This window comes from Chlamydotis macqueenii, chromosome 6 (assembly GCF_036417535.1).
Source record: "Chlamydotis macqueenii isolate bChlMac1 chromosome 6, bChlMac1.mat, whole genome shotgun sequence".
NCBI classification, from domain to species: Eukaryota; Metazoa; Chordata; class Aves; order Otidiformes; family Otididae; genus Chlamydotis; species Chlamydotis macqueenii.
Window position 1 is genome coordinate 38,596,259 of NC_141561.1, and position 14,712 is coordinate 38,610,970.

Sequence of the window (14,712 nt, forward strand, 5' to 3'; positions counted from 1 at the left end):
GGATGGTACTACACTCCTTCCCTGGTGTTTTGAATAAATGCATAATTATTAAATTATTTTTCGAACTGCATCAGAAAAAAACATAGCACCTCTGATTTCCTAAGAAAACAAAGCTCATGCTATCACATTCTATGTGAGCATCTCTTGCACTAATAATTTTAAAACTATTTTCCAATTTCAGCTACATTTGACAGTGAGATAAGTCTCAAATAAGGGAATCAGTGAGCTCTAATCTCTTTGACAACAGAATATTCACATGAAAAGGGGAGGTTGCACTTGCTTTACTCATGATCAGAACTTCAGTCAGAGGTTGGAGTTTTTTTGACGCTAGAAAACTCCAAATTTTTCAGCCACGTAAGTGACAGGTATCGGATAGGATACAACTTCGAGGTGAAGTTCCGTGCAGCAGTGCGAGGCTCACATAGCTGAGGAGTTCCTTGGAGCACACCCCACTCCATTTCTAAACTACTGTTTAGTTAAGAACATAGCTGCTTTCATTTTTGGAAGAACCTAGAAGAGTTCTGTAGTCTTATTCAGTATAAACTAAGCTATAATTTTAATTCTATATACAAGCAAATAGCTACTACAGTAATAACTTCTGTAAATATAGACTGCAGATGTGTTAATCTGGTGGAATACTGAAGTACTGGCCGCAAACCTCTTCAGTGTTCACAGTATCTTTTTGGTTTTGTATTCTGATGCCTTTTTTGGTATGAATTAGTATCATAGTCCTCAGCAAGGCTTACTTCAGGCCCCCAGAACACCTTCCTGTGGCTGTATGTACTGAATATGCTCTGCTGTAGTCTTTAAATCTTCTTACAACTAAAAGTATAAACCTCTCCCCTACTAAAGAGCACAGTGCTCATTTTCATCCCACTTCAGATAGGGAGGCAGAGAACAGGCATTGTTTTTTTATGTTGCTTTAGGGCATAAAGCACTCAACTTCTCATTATACTCAGACTGGAGGATATACAGTGTGGGTTCTTCCCCCATGCTATTGTTTTACAGTATAGATGCCCCATCTGTCTCTTTTCTTTATTTCATATACTTTGATTTGTTGTTTGACTGATTCTAAAAACCACTCTCCGGCTGTTCACAGTGCGTGTTTATTCTTCAGAAATCTTCAGAGCAATTTATAAAACCAAAAAGTGACAAGCAGGGGAGCACTTTATAAATAATAATATTTTAAAAATCACTCAGTCTCCAACATAAATTGTTAAGCTCATCAGCCACCCATGTGCTTGTACAAGCCTTAATTTGCTTCATACCCTGTGTATCATAAATTAAGTGATATTCCAGTTCACTTCTTCCTGGTGCTTTGTCTTCTAATACTACATAATTTTGATTGCCCTCTGTAGGTCATACTCCTGTCTCGGGGGGTGATATTGTCTCTTACTCAGATACTTGCTGCTGCTTCTTGAAAGATGGTCATATACTGTTGCCTCTTGAATTCTTATTCATGAGACAGCATAATCAAAACTTTGAGAAGGCAGCAGCGTATACTGGAGAAACATTTGCTGCATTTTTCTCTCTAAATTTAAGTTCTTACTTTGGAAGGAACCAGTGCTGTTGAACTTGCAGATCTCTGCTATAAGGAGACCTACAGCTGCATTTTTTTTCTGTTGCCATCTCTTCAGGGGCTGAGTTTTACACACTAGTACACTGATACATTGTAATTATAAGACAATGAACATTCAGACTGGCAAGTTATCGTTTGCCAAGGTATGATGCCTTTTCTGGCCAGCTGTCTGTTTTCACTGCAGTGCAGAGCATGAAGGAACACAAGTGACTCTTCTCGGCAGCAGAAGGTTGCCTGTCACCACTCCTCATGCTGCTTCAGTCCCACAACCTGACTTGACCGCAGAGCACCTGGAATGCTGGCTTGGGCTAGAGGGCTGGGCCACTGAGAGTGGCTTTTAATGAGTTCTGAGTTTGCTGAAGTGTTTCAGGTTTTGAATAGTGGCGCTGAGGTTCTGCACAGTTTTTTTTTCTTTGTTGTTTTTTTTTTTTTTTTCTTGAGTCTCATAGTGCATAATGAAGAACAGAGAGAAGCTTCGTAGTATTCACAATGAGTTTGCACTGTAAATTTGTGTCTGGTGGCTAGGTAGAAAAAAATTAGCAGTAGTTAATGTTAATTCTAGGACAACTATTCTGGACTTAGTACGTAGTCATTTGGTGTACAGCTCTCAGCCTAATCCATTTCAAACAATTGAAAAGGATAGCATTCATGATACAGAGCATGTTATTTATTTACTGGGGTTTTTCATTGTCCCACTGCCAGACTGCTGCTTAAGTTTGCAAACAGGGCTTTGTACAGACATCCTTCAAGGGAAAGTTTTCTTTAGGTGTCTTAAAAAATATTAGAAATGTAAGTTTTTATTTCTTGTTTTCTTACCTTGGTTGTTTAAAGTTGATGTGAAGGACATTTAATAGTTGGCGAGGAACTACTTAATTAGGATTAGGACTCAATCATCTTGTAGACTGTTTCTCTGTCCCTGCTACACTCAGAAGCCAGCTCTAAAAGAAAAGTTGTATTTTGAGTTCAGATTATTTTCAAAAAAGATTGGATGTTTTGTGTAAAATGATTTGCATTAAAAACTGGTTTTGTTTTTGTTTTAAATCTCGTCCTCCCTGATGTGATAGCAAGATGATGCATAGAGGGATTGAATTATCAAAGAGAAATAACTGGTTTGTTTTGTTTTTTTTTTAAATTTAGGTTATTGGTGTATATTAACAGCACTTGCACCCTTACTTACGGATCAAGATACAGTGTTAAGTGGTGCTCTGAAAAAAGACCACTTTTGCCTGAAAGAATTAGGCAGTGTTGATTGTGGCTTGCTTATGAACCGAAGTCAATGCTGCTATAACAGCTGGTTCTAAAAACATGTTCTAAAACTGTTACTTGCTCAGTACATTTCTTGTATTTTCTAAAAACAACAGCTGCTTATTTATTGCCCAATTATATTAAAAAGTTGAACTCAATGTGTTTCTTTACTCATGGTTGAATTAACTCATTGCTAAGACTGTGCTTTTCATTTCCTTGATCTGATGTAATTGCTATTAGAAGGTCATGCAAAAAGAAATTTAAAATACACCAGTTAAGTACTTAAACGTGGTTGTCTCCATTCCATCTACAATTCAATCAGAACAGAAAATCTGTAAACACAAGCTGCTGACATCTTAGTGCAATTGCAACAGTTCTTTAGAATTTGTTCTTTCTTTTTTTAATGGTTAGTGACTTTTTAAGCCCTTCAACTGTCATAACTCGGGTTTATAAATATGTGTATTTCAAGAGCACCAACAAACCAAATACTCCATGAGCAACATGCTAGTGGGTAGCACTTACTGAGTGAGTAGAGAGCATTTGATGTATAAACCAGTTTTGTGGTATACCGTTCCTCGGAGAAAGTTATATTCAGGATGTCTGTGACTGCAGCTTTAACTTTTAAAGCTGTGAGAATACAGACATCTTGTTAGACCAGGCACAGTTCTTTTGATCAGCTACAGTTTTACTCAGGTTGGGTGTACAGGAAGATTTTGTCTGCTTGATCCATTTTTTTTTTTTTACTCCCTTTTACTGTGGCGCTCTCCTGTACTGCAAGATTCAGAACCATTGCTGCATTTTAGGGGCAAAATCTGTGGTACCATTAGGTGAGGTGAAATAGATAACACCAAAATCATTTGTGGAGCAGCGTTATATGTAGTCTTGGAATACTTCCTGTGGATGGCACTGTGACCTGAATGTCTTTTTATTTAAAATAGTGTTTCTTTTAGAATTTCACATGTCTAGCTAATATTAAGTAGAGAGATATCTTCTAGAAGAGTAACTAAAAAACGCATTCTGATGATATTTTTGTTCATTTTGTTTTATAGTTGGCCATGAATGTCAAAGAAATAAAAGGTTGGAAGGTCCCACCCAGAAAGCTCTTCAGAAAGCCAGGCAGCAAAAAATCCTTGATGGTGAAAGCTCTTCGAATGATCCAGTCAAAGATGCAGAGAAGAAGCTAGGCAAGAGATATCCAAAGGTATGCACCATTCTTTGCAGTTGCTCAGTATCTGATCCAAAGTATACTTGAAACTTCTACAAAACTGTGGTGCAAAACACATGCACAACAGAACTGAAAGAAGTCTGTTTTATGGTGATGAATGCTTAGTAAAAGTAAATAGGACAGGTAGGTAACAGGCTTTTTATTTTTAATATGAGTTTCTATTGCAACTGATTTTTCAGAGAATAACACAAACGTTTAGTTGCAGCTAGCAAGCTACTTTTCGAGAGTCTGATGTAATTGCCCTGCAGGGGAAGAGCACTGGCTAGAAATGCTTTTGCTCTGTTATGTTTCTTTTGTCACTGCACAAATCCTGACCTATTCTGTGATCTTTACAAACTTTTCAAGCATTTCAACCTGTCTGTTTCAGCTGGGTCTAAAAGGTATAACATCTGTGAGACTAAGGGCAATAAATTGGTGATTTCTTAATAGTCCATGAAAATTTCTAAACTTAAGTATACTAAAAGTGTGTTGCTGTTTCAGATTGGAAGTTGTGCAAAATCAAAATTAATTCCTGATTGATTTTTTTTTTTAATTATTTAAATTAATTTTTTTCCTTTGCTTTATTCTACTTGGTTTATTTATTGATGTTGCATTTTTTTGGGATAGTGTTACAGTGCCTTTTATTTTTCCAAATCAAGGTAAATGTTGCAATATCTAAAATTTCTTAAGCTCTTCAAAGTGTTACCCTGTCCTATTTTTGTTTAAGAATTGCAGAGCTTAAACTGTTTTTTGAGAAGAAGAAAAAAAAAAAGCTTTAGTTTAAATTGATGTAGTCAGAATCAACTTGAGTCTTTCCTTTCCCTGTTTTCACAAGAATATGTCCATGGTGATTTATTTTTTGTATGTTTCTGTTTTGCAAGGGCATTTCTTCTGTGTGACAATGGCAGTGCACCTCTCCTGACAAACGTACCAGTTCTCTTTTCATCCCTTTTCATTCTCCTCAACCTCCAAATAAAAAAAAATAAAACAACAATATGTTCTGTTGCTTTCTGAAACACTTCTCAACACATATTAGAAATAATTTTGTGTATTGTTACTCTGTACTATCTGTTAATGCCTAACTATTACTTAGGCGCCGGTCAGTCAGTCCATCTCCACTTTCCATGCTCTTCATTCAGTGGCTAGAAACTCTCATCTTGGACTCTTATAGGTATCTCTTAACTTTGACTTGTGAACAGGTGAGTATTTATTGGCTTATGAAATCTTTTTGTTTGTTTGTTTGGTGTTCTACTGAAGTCATCGGGATTTTTATAGTAAACTTCAGTGGAGTTATGTTTCACCCTCAGAATATATAACCTCTACGCAGGTAGTATGCCTGTCTGCCTCTCTCTTGCTCTTTGAAATTCATGAGCACTGTTAGTTGACTGGTTCTGGCAAGCGTCTGTGTTTCTGCAGATCTTATGTTTCCCAAATGAGTCCTACCAGAGGCCCTGATATCTTTATTTAATCAATGGATTAGAAAACTGGAGTAGCGCCAGAAATAAGACATCAGAAAATATGGGCATGTTTGAGTGTACTAGATTTTATCGTGGCAAAGCAATAATTTAAAACTTGAGGTGTGAGACTAACATGTTTTCAACAATGGAACAATACCTTTTTTTCACTTCATATTTCCTGGATCTATTTCTAAAGGTGTCCTTTGTTAGGGGAAAGGAAATAATCTTAGATTCTGCATGTGAATTGTCTTATTTCTTAGGCTGTCAGAAATAAATGGCAGAAGGAATGAGTCTGTAGAGGTGAGTTTTAAGGGGTGAGTTAAAATTGTGTTTAAAACGAAGATACTCACGGAACTTTGTCCTGTAGTGCACATTTATTGAACTCCAGTTCTAATCTAAATTATTTGTTACAATTAGTGCATTCTTACTCAGCAGTATGGTTGTTGGAGTATTTGTTCCAGTCAAAAGAATTAGGTATAAGTGAGTGCCTTGCCTTCCTTAGATCATTTCATGTGATACATAGAATCAAACTTCTGTGTGCTGCTTCCCCTCCTTTGACCTATGTCAAAAGGTCTTTTAAATTCTACCATGTCTTATGTGACTTACATTCTTTCTTATGATGATTCAGCATGGCAATGTCTTTATTGAAGAGTGTACAATAAATTAAATAATTAAAATAACACTTCAAATGTTTGTTTGGGGGGAGCAAAATTGACTTACATGTTTTCAGGTTAAGATTATGCTTCATTTAAATTCTCTTTATACCATAAAGGAAGTAAGAGTCACAGGATAAATTGGTCAGTTCCATGGAGTTCAAGTGAGGAATTTATAGAAGAAATAAATGCAATTAAAAATCCTGTATTCAGACAGTGCATTTATGACAAAATAGAGAAAAAAAAACTATAAAATATGGGAAATTTAGGTAAAAAGTCACTGTCAACTATTGTTTAGCTCTTTTTGGTAAACGTAAGTGAACATTTAAAGCTCACAAAAGTTCAGAGTGAACAGTTAATCCAGTTTTAAAACTTAGGCATTTGGATTATATCATGTTCAGTAAAAAGCAAATACACTATCACGAAACTGTATCCTTGAGATGAAATTATAAATGTTTGTATTTACTGTTACATAGGAGTGAACTACAGTGATGAAAACGATTTGAAATCTTTCCTGTATCTTGTAGCTAAATAGTGATCTAACAAATGCCTACGCTTGCTTTTAAGTAGATGCAAATATGACTCATAGCTCAGCTAGGACATTTACTTCAAGGACAGGCATATACTGTGTTATTGTAATATCCTGTAAAAGCTGACACGTCATTTAAAGCTAAGGTCCCTTTGATATGAAGTTCATCACTGAAACAGTGAAAAAGCAACTGGAATTTTTCTGAGAGAATGTATTATCCTGATTTTAAAATCTTTGCTACAAGAGTCAATTAAGTGATACAATAACAGGCAATTAGGCTAAACTGTTTACTTATCTAGCCCTTAATAAGCCAGTATCAATAACATAAATATTCTTAGCTTAAGTACGTGCATAGACTACTGCTTTAAACATTTAAATGAATTAAAATGTACTCACAGGTCATTAAAATTGTAGAGAACCTTTGATAATGTGATTTTCATTATCCTGTAGAAATATACTTTTCCTAGTTATATATTTTTATTCTCTTAGGTTCCTCACAGAGTACATTCCGTATTTGATTGCTTCTATTAGTTATTAGTGGGATGATTGCAGCTTCTTTATAAGTGGTAAATGCTATTTCCATATATAATGTATTACAATGCAATTTCATTTTCTGAAATTTTCATCTAAAACTTTATCAAAAGGTGCACTGGACATTCCTGGGGTTAAGGTATTATCTGTTTCTGTGGAACAGATTTTGAAATTATAGCCAATGGTATGTTAAAAAAAACAGAAGTAAAATCCAATGATCATACACACATAACAGCTTTTGTAATTAATAGGACTTTGAGTGGAAATACCACATGTATACATGTAGAAAACTAAGTTTCTCCTTAGTTTGGTAGAAGAAAGCGTACAAAATTTAGAAGAACTACTGGTTTTGTACTCTCAAACAGAAGGGAAGCTAAACCCAAGTGATTACTTAATCAGACTATTGAGTTTGAATACAAATTAGCATAAGCATATTGGGACAGAATTGGAAAGATGAGGTCCCAAAATAGGTAGAAAGGGTCATAAATGAAATAGGCAATCATTTTCCATTTGTAGTAAGGTTATTAAGAAAGCACTGATTTGATATTCAGTAGAGCGATGATGACTGACAGGTAATACTGGGAATACTTATTTGTACAGCCCTTCACTGGTACAGAAAAAACTCCAGACAGCTAAGAAAATTAATACCACTTACAAAGATATAAGACTGCAGCCTAGAGAAGGGAAAAGAAAATATGATGTCTGTATTTCAAATGAGGTGAAAAGTAAAAGCTAAAAAATTGTGAACTAGACAGTATAACTTAAATTCCCAAAGAAATTTGTAATAAATAAATGAAATTCTACTGAATATCTGGAAGGAACCAGGAAAAGTATTAACCATGACAGTGGATTTGTAGGGGAAAAAATATCTCGATCCAGTCTAAACTGCGTCCATAACAGGAGGAGGAGTCTCATGGATAGGAGAGGAGCAGTAAATGGTGTAACTTTGTCTTATTCTTAAATTAAATTAAATTATTCTTATATAAAAGCTCTTATGTTTTTAATAAGGCTTTGGATGCTGTCTCACAGATCATTCCTGTTTTCAGCTGTGGAAATCTGGCCTGACAGAAACTTTGCTAAATTAATGGAAATGAGGTTAGAAACATGATAATATATTGATTAGACTTTTGCTGGGATACACTTTCATTAATGATCTGGAAAATGGAACAGAAAGTGTGCTGACTAAACTTCCAGATCAAGTGAACTGGGTTTGCTGGGGGTGGGACTGCAAGTGCAATTGAGTACAGGCGTACAATTCAATACAGGCAGTGTAAAAAGAGGTACAAAGCTCTACCTGAAAAGAATGATTCGATGTACAAATACAGAACAAAAAGGTGAAAACAGCTGATCAAATAGCTTTTACTCAAAGTAGACTCTAGAGTTTGTATAAAACAAGCTTAGCATGAGTCAACAGTGACACGGTATTGCAAAATACTGGTACACTGTATTGCAGTGTGAACGGGGAATATTGTGTAGAGGATGTGGAATATTCCTCCTGCTCTGTGCCGTTGGCACGTAGCTTTGGCTGAAGTGTGGTGTTCAATTTGATCACAGCTCTTCAGGAGACAAGCGGAGCATCTACAACTGAGCGATAAGAATGATTAGAAGGCTTTGAAACGTAACTGTCAAAAGGTTAAAGAAGTGAAATTGCGTAGTCCACAGAAAATAACATGAAAAGGAGACAGGATACATCCTTAAAATCTAAAAGAATATTTTAAAACAAACAAAACCCCAAACCAAAACAACAACAACAAAAAACCCCAACACAAAACAGAAAACCAACCCAACCTGTTAAAGTAAGAAGTAATAAGGTAAAAGTGCAATAAGAAAGATTCAGGTTATGTATTAAACAATTTATGGTAGTCAATAGAGTGAAGCACTGGAATACGTTACCTGTGTAGTTTGTGTTGCTGGAATAGGATGGAGAGATTTTTCTGAGGATTAACATAGTTGCAGTGCCTCCGTGGGAAGGGGGAGGTGCTGGCTGGCACGCAGAGGATTTGTTTAGCTGTCTAGCTGTTAGTTTTATTTTCACCCCCAAAATTGTACTTTAGGGACGAAGATTTCTGCCTTGGCCTGAAAAAGCAGGCCACTGCTAGTATCAATATCAAAAATAAGTTTTTATAATTTCCATTATGACTTGATGGCTGGGGAAAGGCTAAAGACTTGCCTGCCGATGGGAAAGCACTCAGCAAATGTGTATTTGTGACCTGATGAGCGTGACTGTAGCTCTAGAACAAGTACAGCATGAGCAGCTTCTTGTCTTGTGGGGCTGCCGTCAGACACGCAGTGGGAGCTGGTGTTATCGCAGTGGTAGTGGGTATTAAGCAGCAAAGAGTATGTATCTTTAGAATATGATGCCTCTTTACTTCTACTTACAGAATTAATGTTCTGTGACTCAAATGTTAAGAATGTGATCCAAGATTGTAAGCTTTAAAGTGTTCTTTAGTTTATTTTGATGGAAATTAATTTAAAAGAATTACGTATTTTGTTAGGCAATACTTAATTTTTTTTAAAAAAAACTACTATAGAATTGAAAATGGTAAAAAGAAAAAACTTTGAGACAAAAACCATGCCTTTGTTTTAATTTGTGTATGATATTCTGTATGTGATATGTGATATGACAATGGCTCTAGTTTTAGGCTTTGCCTAAACATGTGTTTTTAAATGACGGACCTACGTGGAGAAAATAAGAAAATGTTTAAGAACGTTAGCTACAAATAAAGCTGTGTATAAAAAAAATGTTCATACATCTGTAAGAGACATATATAAAAGACAACACAGATAAAATTTTCCATCCATCATTGCAGCTTTGTTAAATCAAGACACCCAAAGCTGTGCATTTCTAGAAAGAGATTGTTTCGTATTTGAAGCTGTTAGTTCTTGATAAAACTACCTTGCAGAGCATCCGAAGGGTTTCTGTGTGCTAAAAAACGTTGCTTGTTTTGAGTCATTACATGCTGCCAAGAATAATAAAATAACAGACCCCCGAGACTGAAAACAAATAGAGAAGAACGTTGGAAAGTAAGATGCATTTGATCCCAATTCTAATTGTAGATATGATTTGCATATTCACATAGTTCTTTCTGTCGTTGGGTATAAATAGTGACAGATTTTAGAATAATAGTCTGTCTTCTCTGAGACTGAATCGCACTCTTGCTATAATTGTTTGCAAAAAGTATTGATAATAAAATTACTAATTTTTGATATGCAAATGCTTTAATTTTCTGGAAAAGGGACCTACTGAAAGTATATTTAATTTAAGAACAAACCTATGAATGTTGCTGAGAAAATGTAAACAATATGAAGATTTTAAAATGTTTAGGTTTGTTTATTTTCATTGATAGCTGTTACCGCTGCTGTCTTTCTCGGGACAGACAGCCCTGTCGAATGAGGAGAGTTGGGAATTGTGTTGTGCATGAGAATTTCCTTTATCCCACTGGAGTTCCTGCAATGCTTTCCCCATTCACTTTGAGCTTTATGATAGGAATGGATTTTGCATGATTTAGGAGGGAGCTTGACGACAGACCAAGAGCCTCCATACAAAGCGCACACAGCAGGTGGCAGAGCGATGCTTGTACAGCTATCAGTAATGTCAGCTTTGTTTAGCATTTAAGACCATAATTGAGTAATTTCATTAACTCTGGAATAATGCTCTGTTTTCCCTTTAATTAAAGTGTCAAGACCTTAAAGTTTCTCTTGAAAATCGTTTGGGAATTTTGGAGGGATCAAGGAGGAGAATGGTCCAGTTGTGCTTGTTCCTTCACTAACAAATGTACACAATGCTTACAGCACTTATTTTTGAATCATGCTCAGGTGAAATACCACCAACTGGGATTCTGCCAGTACTTCTGTCTGTAACTGTGCATTGTAATGCTCTTCTCAATGTTTTCTTTTAAAGGAAAGAGAAATCGCTAAATTTCATTACAATGCACTGCACAAGGCATGAAGCAGTGCACCCTTGCTTGGGTACCTTGGTTACGACGTTATTGATGCAAAGTTCATGACACTTGAAAAATGTTGACTGTTTTTAAGAAGGGTTTTTTTTTCTTTTGTGAGAGGAGAAAAAATTAATTCCACAAAAGTCTATTTCCAGTTATAGTTCTTCTGGTATTTAAGAGCAATTTAATAATTAAGATTTTATAATGCAAGAGGTAGGAAGAGTTATGTAGTAATGTAATCATTTTCAAACAAAGCAATGATCTGGTTTGTTATTTTTGGATATTGATAAAAGACACATAAAATGTTAATTAGTTCATTGTAATTGGTACACAATTGCAAGTGAAAGTGTTCAGATTGGTAAATATTTTTGAACTAGGGGAATAATCAAGGTGCTGTTTTTAAAGAAATATTCTTCCAGAAGAAATATTTGCTGTATAAAATTCAACTGTTAACTTAAATTGGTGTTCAGGGAGGTGTTTAGAAGGAAGGGCAATACGTGAGCTACCGCATGATACACTTACACAAAAAAAAAAAAGTAGATTGAATGAGGCCAAAGTTAACAATACTAATTGTTTTTTGTTTTTCCATTTTAATGTAATTCAGCTTAAATTACTCATGCATAAAACTAGATCCCTTTTCAAATTACTGAAATGTGATTAAAATAGGAAATAAGCACTCAAACCCCTAAAATCTGGAAGGAAGGGCTCAGGTGCTCACTGTGGTATTTATATTTTAAATTAACTATTCTATACTAAGTTATGGATTTTGGTGTTTCAATCTTTTTTCCTAATATTTAAACAAAGCCTTTGCATATATAAACATCACTTTAAGGAAAATTAAATTCCGCATGAGCGTTTAGTTTTCATGGTAATGAATCTCTCTAACATACTGTAAGCGCTCTGGCAGGAACATGCACTGCTCATCATGTTCAGGGCTGTTTGTCTTGTGTATTCAAACAGTACTGCTGGGAGAAGAAAGTAAAGTCTTAATTGTTTTTGTTGGAATACAGTGAAATGCAGTAAAATGCTAAGGCTCTATTCCAAACAGTTTATGAATTAATAATCAGACCGTTTCTTCCAGAAAATGTAATTATTTTTCATTGGAGTGTCACAAACTATGAAGATTATGTTAGTGGGTCACAGGACTTTTCTGTGACCCATAACTGGATTTCTTGTTCAAATCTAGACCTGACAGGTTTGATCATGATTACAACTAGTTGTTGTCCAATCATTTAGATGAGATTTGTTGATCTTACCTTCTTACATGCAATAACCAAAGTGAAATCTTGGTCAGTGGGGAGACTGACGTCTGACAGAGTACTGAAAATGTATAAGATCCTCAGTCTTCAGGAGAAACATGACTGGGATGGAGAGAAGCTATTGTCCTTTCTGTCATGGCTCAGATCCTTTGAGGTTGCTGCCCTTCACCCTCAGTCGGAGCTGCTTTGTCCTTAACATCGTCTCATTTTATACACATCGCTGAACAATTGTCAAATAGGAACACCTTCACTCCTGTCAAGTAAAGGTTTTGCTTTCCTGAGGAAAGGTTCTTTGGTGAAGGATTTCTACTGGAAACTAACCTCTTCTGATGTATATACAGGTGGTGTTTTTATGGCAGTGGAACAGAAATAATTTGGGTTATGTTTACACAATAAAGGTGGATCAAATCTGCTGCTGCTAAATGCAACCCCTTGTGTAAAGCACAAGTGGTAAACAGCATACACTCTAAAATAGGAAACAATTTTGTGGACACATTAAGTATGTTTTCATACTATATTGCAAAAGTATTTGTTTTTATATTAGTGCAGTCTAGCGTCTTACTGCAGAGTTCGGCTGTGATCTCTCTGAGTTTTGTCTTTGGGGAAAAAGCACAATATATTTTTTGTACTCAGGTGGTTTCACATCTCATCTAAAAGAGTGCTTTACCTGTTTCCTTTCAGTCCTCCTTTCTTCTCCCTAACAGCTACCCTTCGCTTTGCTACTTCTATCTTTTTATGTACTCTAAATTCTTTCAACTGAAGTGCTGAATTTAAAAGTTATTTGCATAAGTTTGGAAGTCTAGTGCAGAATTCTGTTACTCAAATCGCAGTCCAAATGTGCGGAAGGGACTCTAATATTACCACATCACTCAGTGGATGGTTTTCAGCCTCTTGTATACTTAGTAACATTTTTCCGTGTTTATTTTTACAAATTTTTATCATCTGGGATATATACAGTTGAGATAATGTGCTATATATTGTAATTAATCCAAAGCAGATCAGCCAGTCGAACATGTAATTTACCACACATCTGAAGCTGCTTTTACTTCTGCAGAAATATTTCACTCGTGGAAGAATGCAAACGTACTCAATGTCTCTGGAGCACCTGTAAAGAAGTTGTTCTCAGCAAAAACTGAGATTGTTTGCTGTGATTTAAATCTATCAAGAGCAGTTTCCACTGATTTATATGGGTTAAAACCTAAACGAACAAATAAACAAGAAAAAAAATCATTATACATAGTGTTTTTACAAATTTAGTCACATGTACAGTGGTATTTGTTAATGTGATTCTTTGTGTACACTGTACTTACACATTTCTGAGAATACTTGGCTCTTGTAGCTAGTTTAGGAACAATGCTTGTGATGTCGATCTCAACTGTTTATATATACATTTATCATGCCCATAGCCTAAGAAAATGACTCTAAAAGGATGCTTGTAATAGTAAAGGAATTTATAAGCCTCCTTCTTCACACTTTCTGAAAAATTGTTGCTATGGAATATGGTGTGCATGCCCTGGCCTTACCTAGCAGATAAAATAATCAGAGCAGCACACATCTGTGTTAATGTAATAGTTAAGGAAAATACCCCTGTCGTGTATTTCAGCAGAGATCACAGGGTTGGTTAATATGGAGATACTGTCCTTGATTTTGCCTTATTACAAATAAGAAAAATAATAATGAAGATAAATAGTTCCTATTTTTTCTCTTTACCTTTTAAGTTTATCCTGCAGGGAGAGTGGGGGGAATCATCCCCATTTTGAGTGTATTTTACTTGGAATTTTGGATATACAGTCAGTTGTTAAATGATTGTTTTTGTCCAAAGAATAGTATTTTGAAAGAGATGTTCTCCTGAGTTCCAAGATACGAGGCTTTGGCAGCATTTTCTTCTACTGCTCCTCTTGCTGATGTTGACAAAACTTCACCTGTTCTGATCTGTTGTCTCCATCTTCTCTTCTGTTTTGCAAGCGAATAGTTCATAGCCGATTTTTGACTGCCGTCAAAGCTTTAGAACAACTGATGTATGCAGACTTACTTTGATATCAAAAATCTATACAGGCTAAAATAGTTTTGGAAATAACAGCAAAGAGGAGCTGAAAGGGCTTTGACCCCATTGTTTATAGAGGTTTGGTTTGTTTTAATGAAATACAGCCTATTATTGTCCTACCAATTAAGTAATAATTTTAGAAACCGTGTAAACATAAAAAGAATGAGAGAGGAAGGCTGACAGTATTTGGAACACTTTAAGGATAGTTGGATATGTCCTGTGTTGTATTCCATAACTCCTGTATTCTTTCTAAAAACACAACCAAACAAA

At 35.5% G+C, this 14,712-nt stretch overlaps 1 protein-coding gene across 1 annotated transcript in view; it reads left to right on the forward strand.

The window, feature by feature from the left end:
• Positions 1–14,712, forward strand: part of SPAG16 (sperm associated antigen 16) — a 393,690-nt gene that overhangs the window by 24,340 nt on the left and 354,638 nt on the right. The window contains 1 exon segment of the mRNA XM_086751201.1: positions 3,874–4,025. Coding sequence (XP_086607327.1) covers positions 3,874–4,025 — 152 coding nt within the window.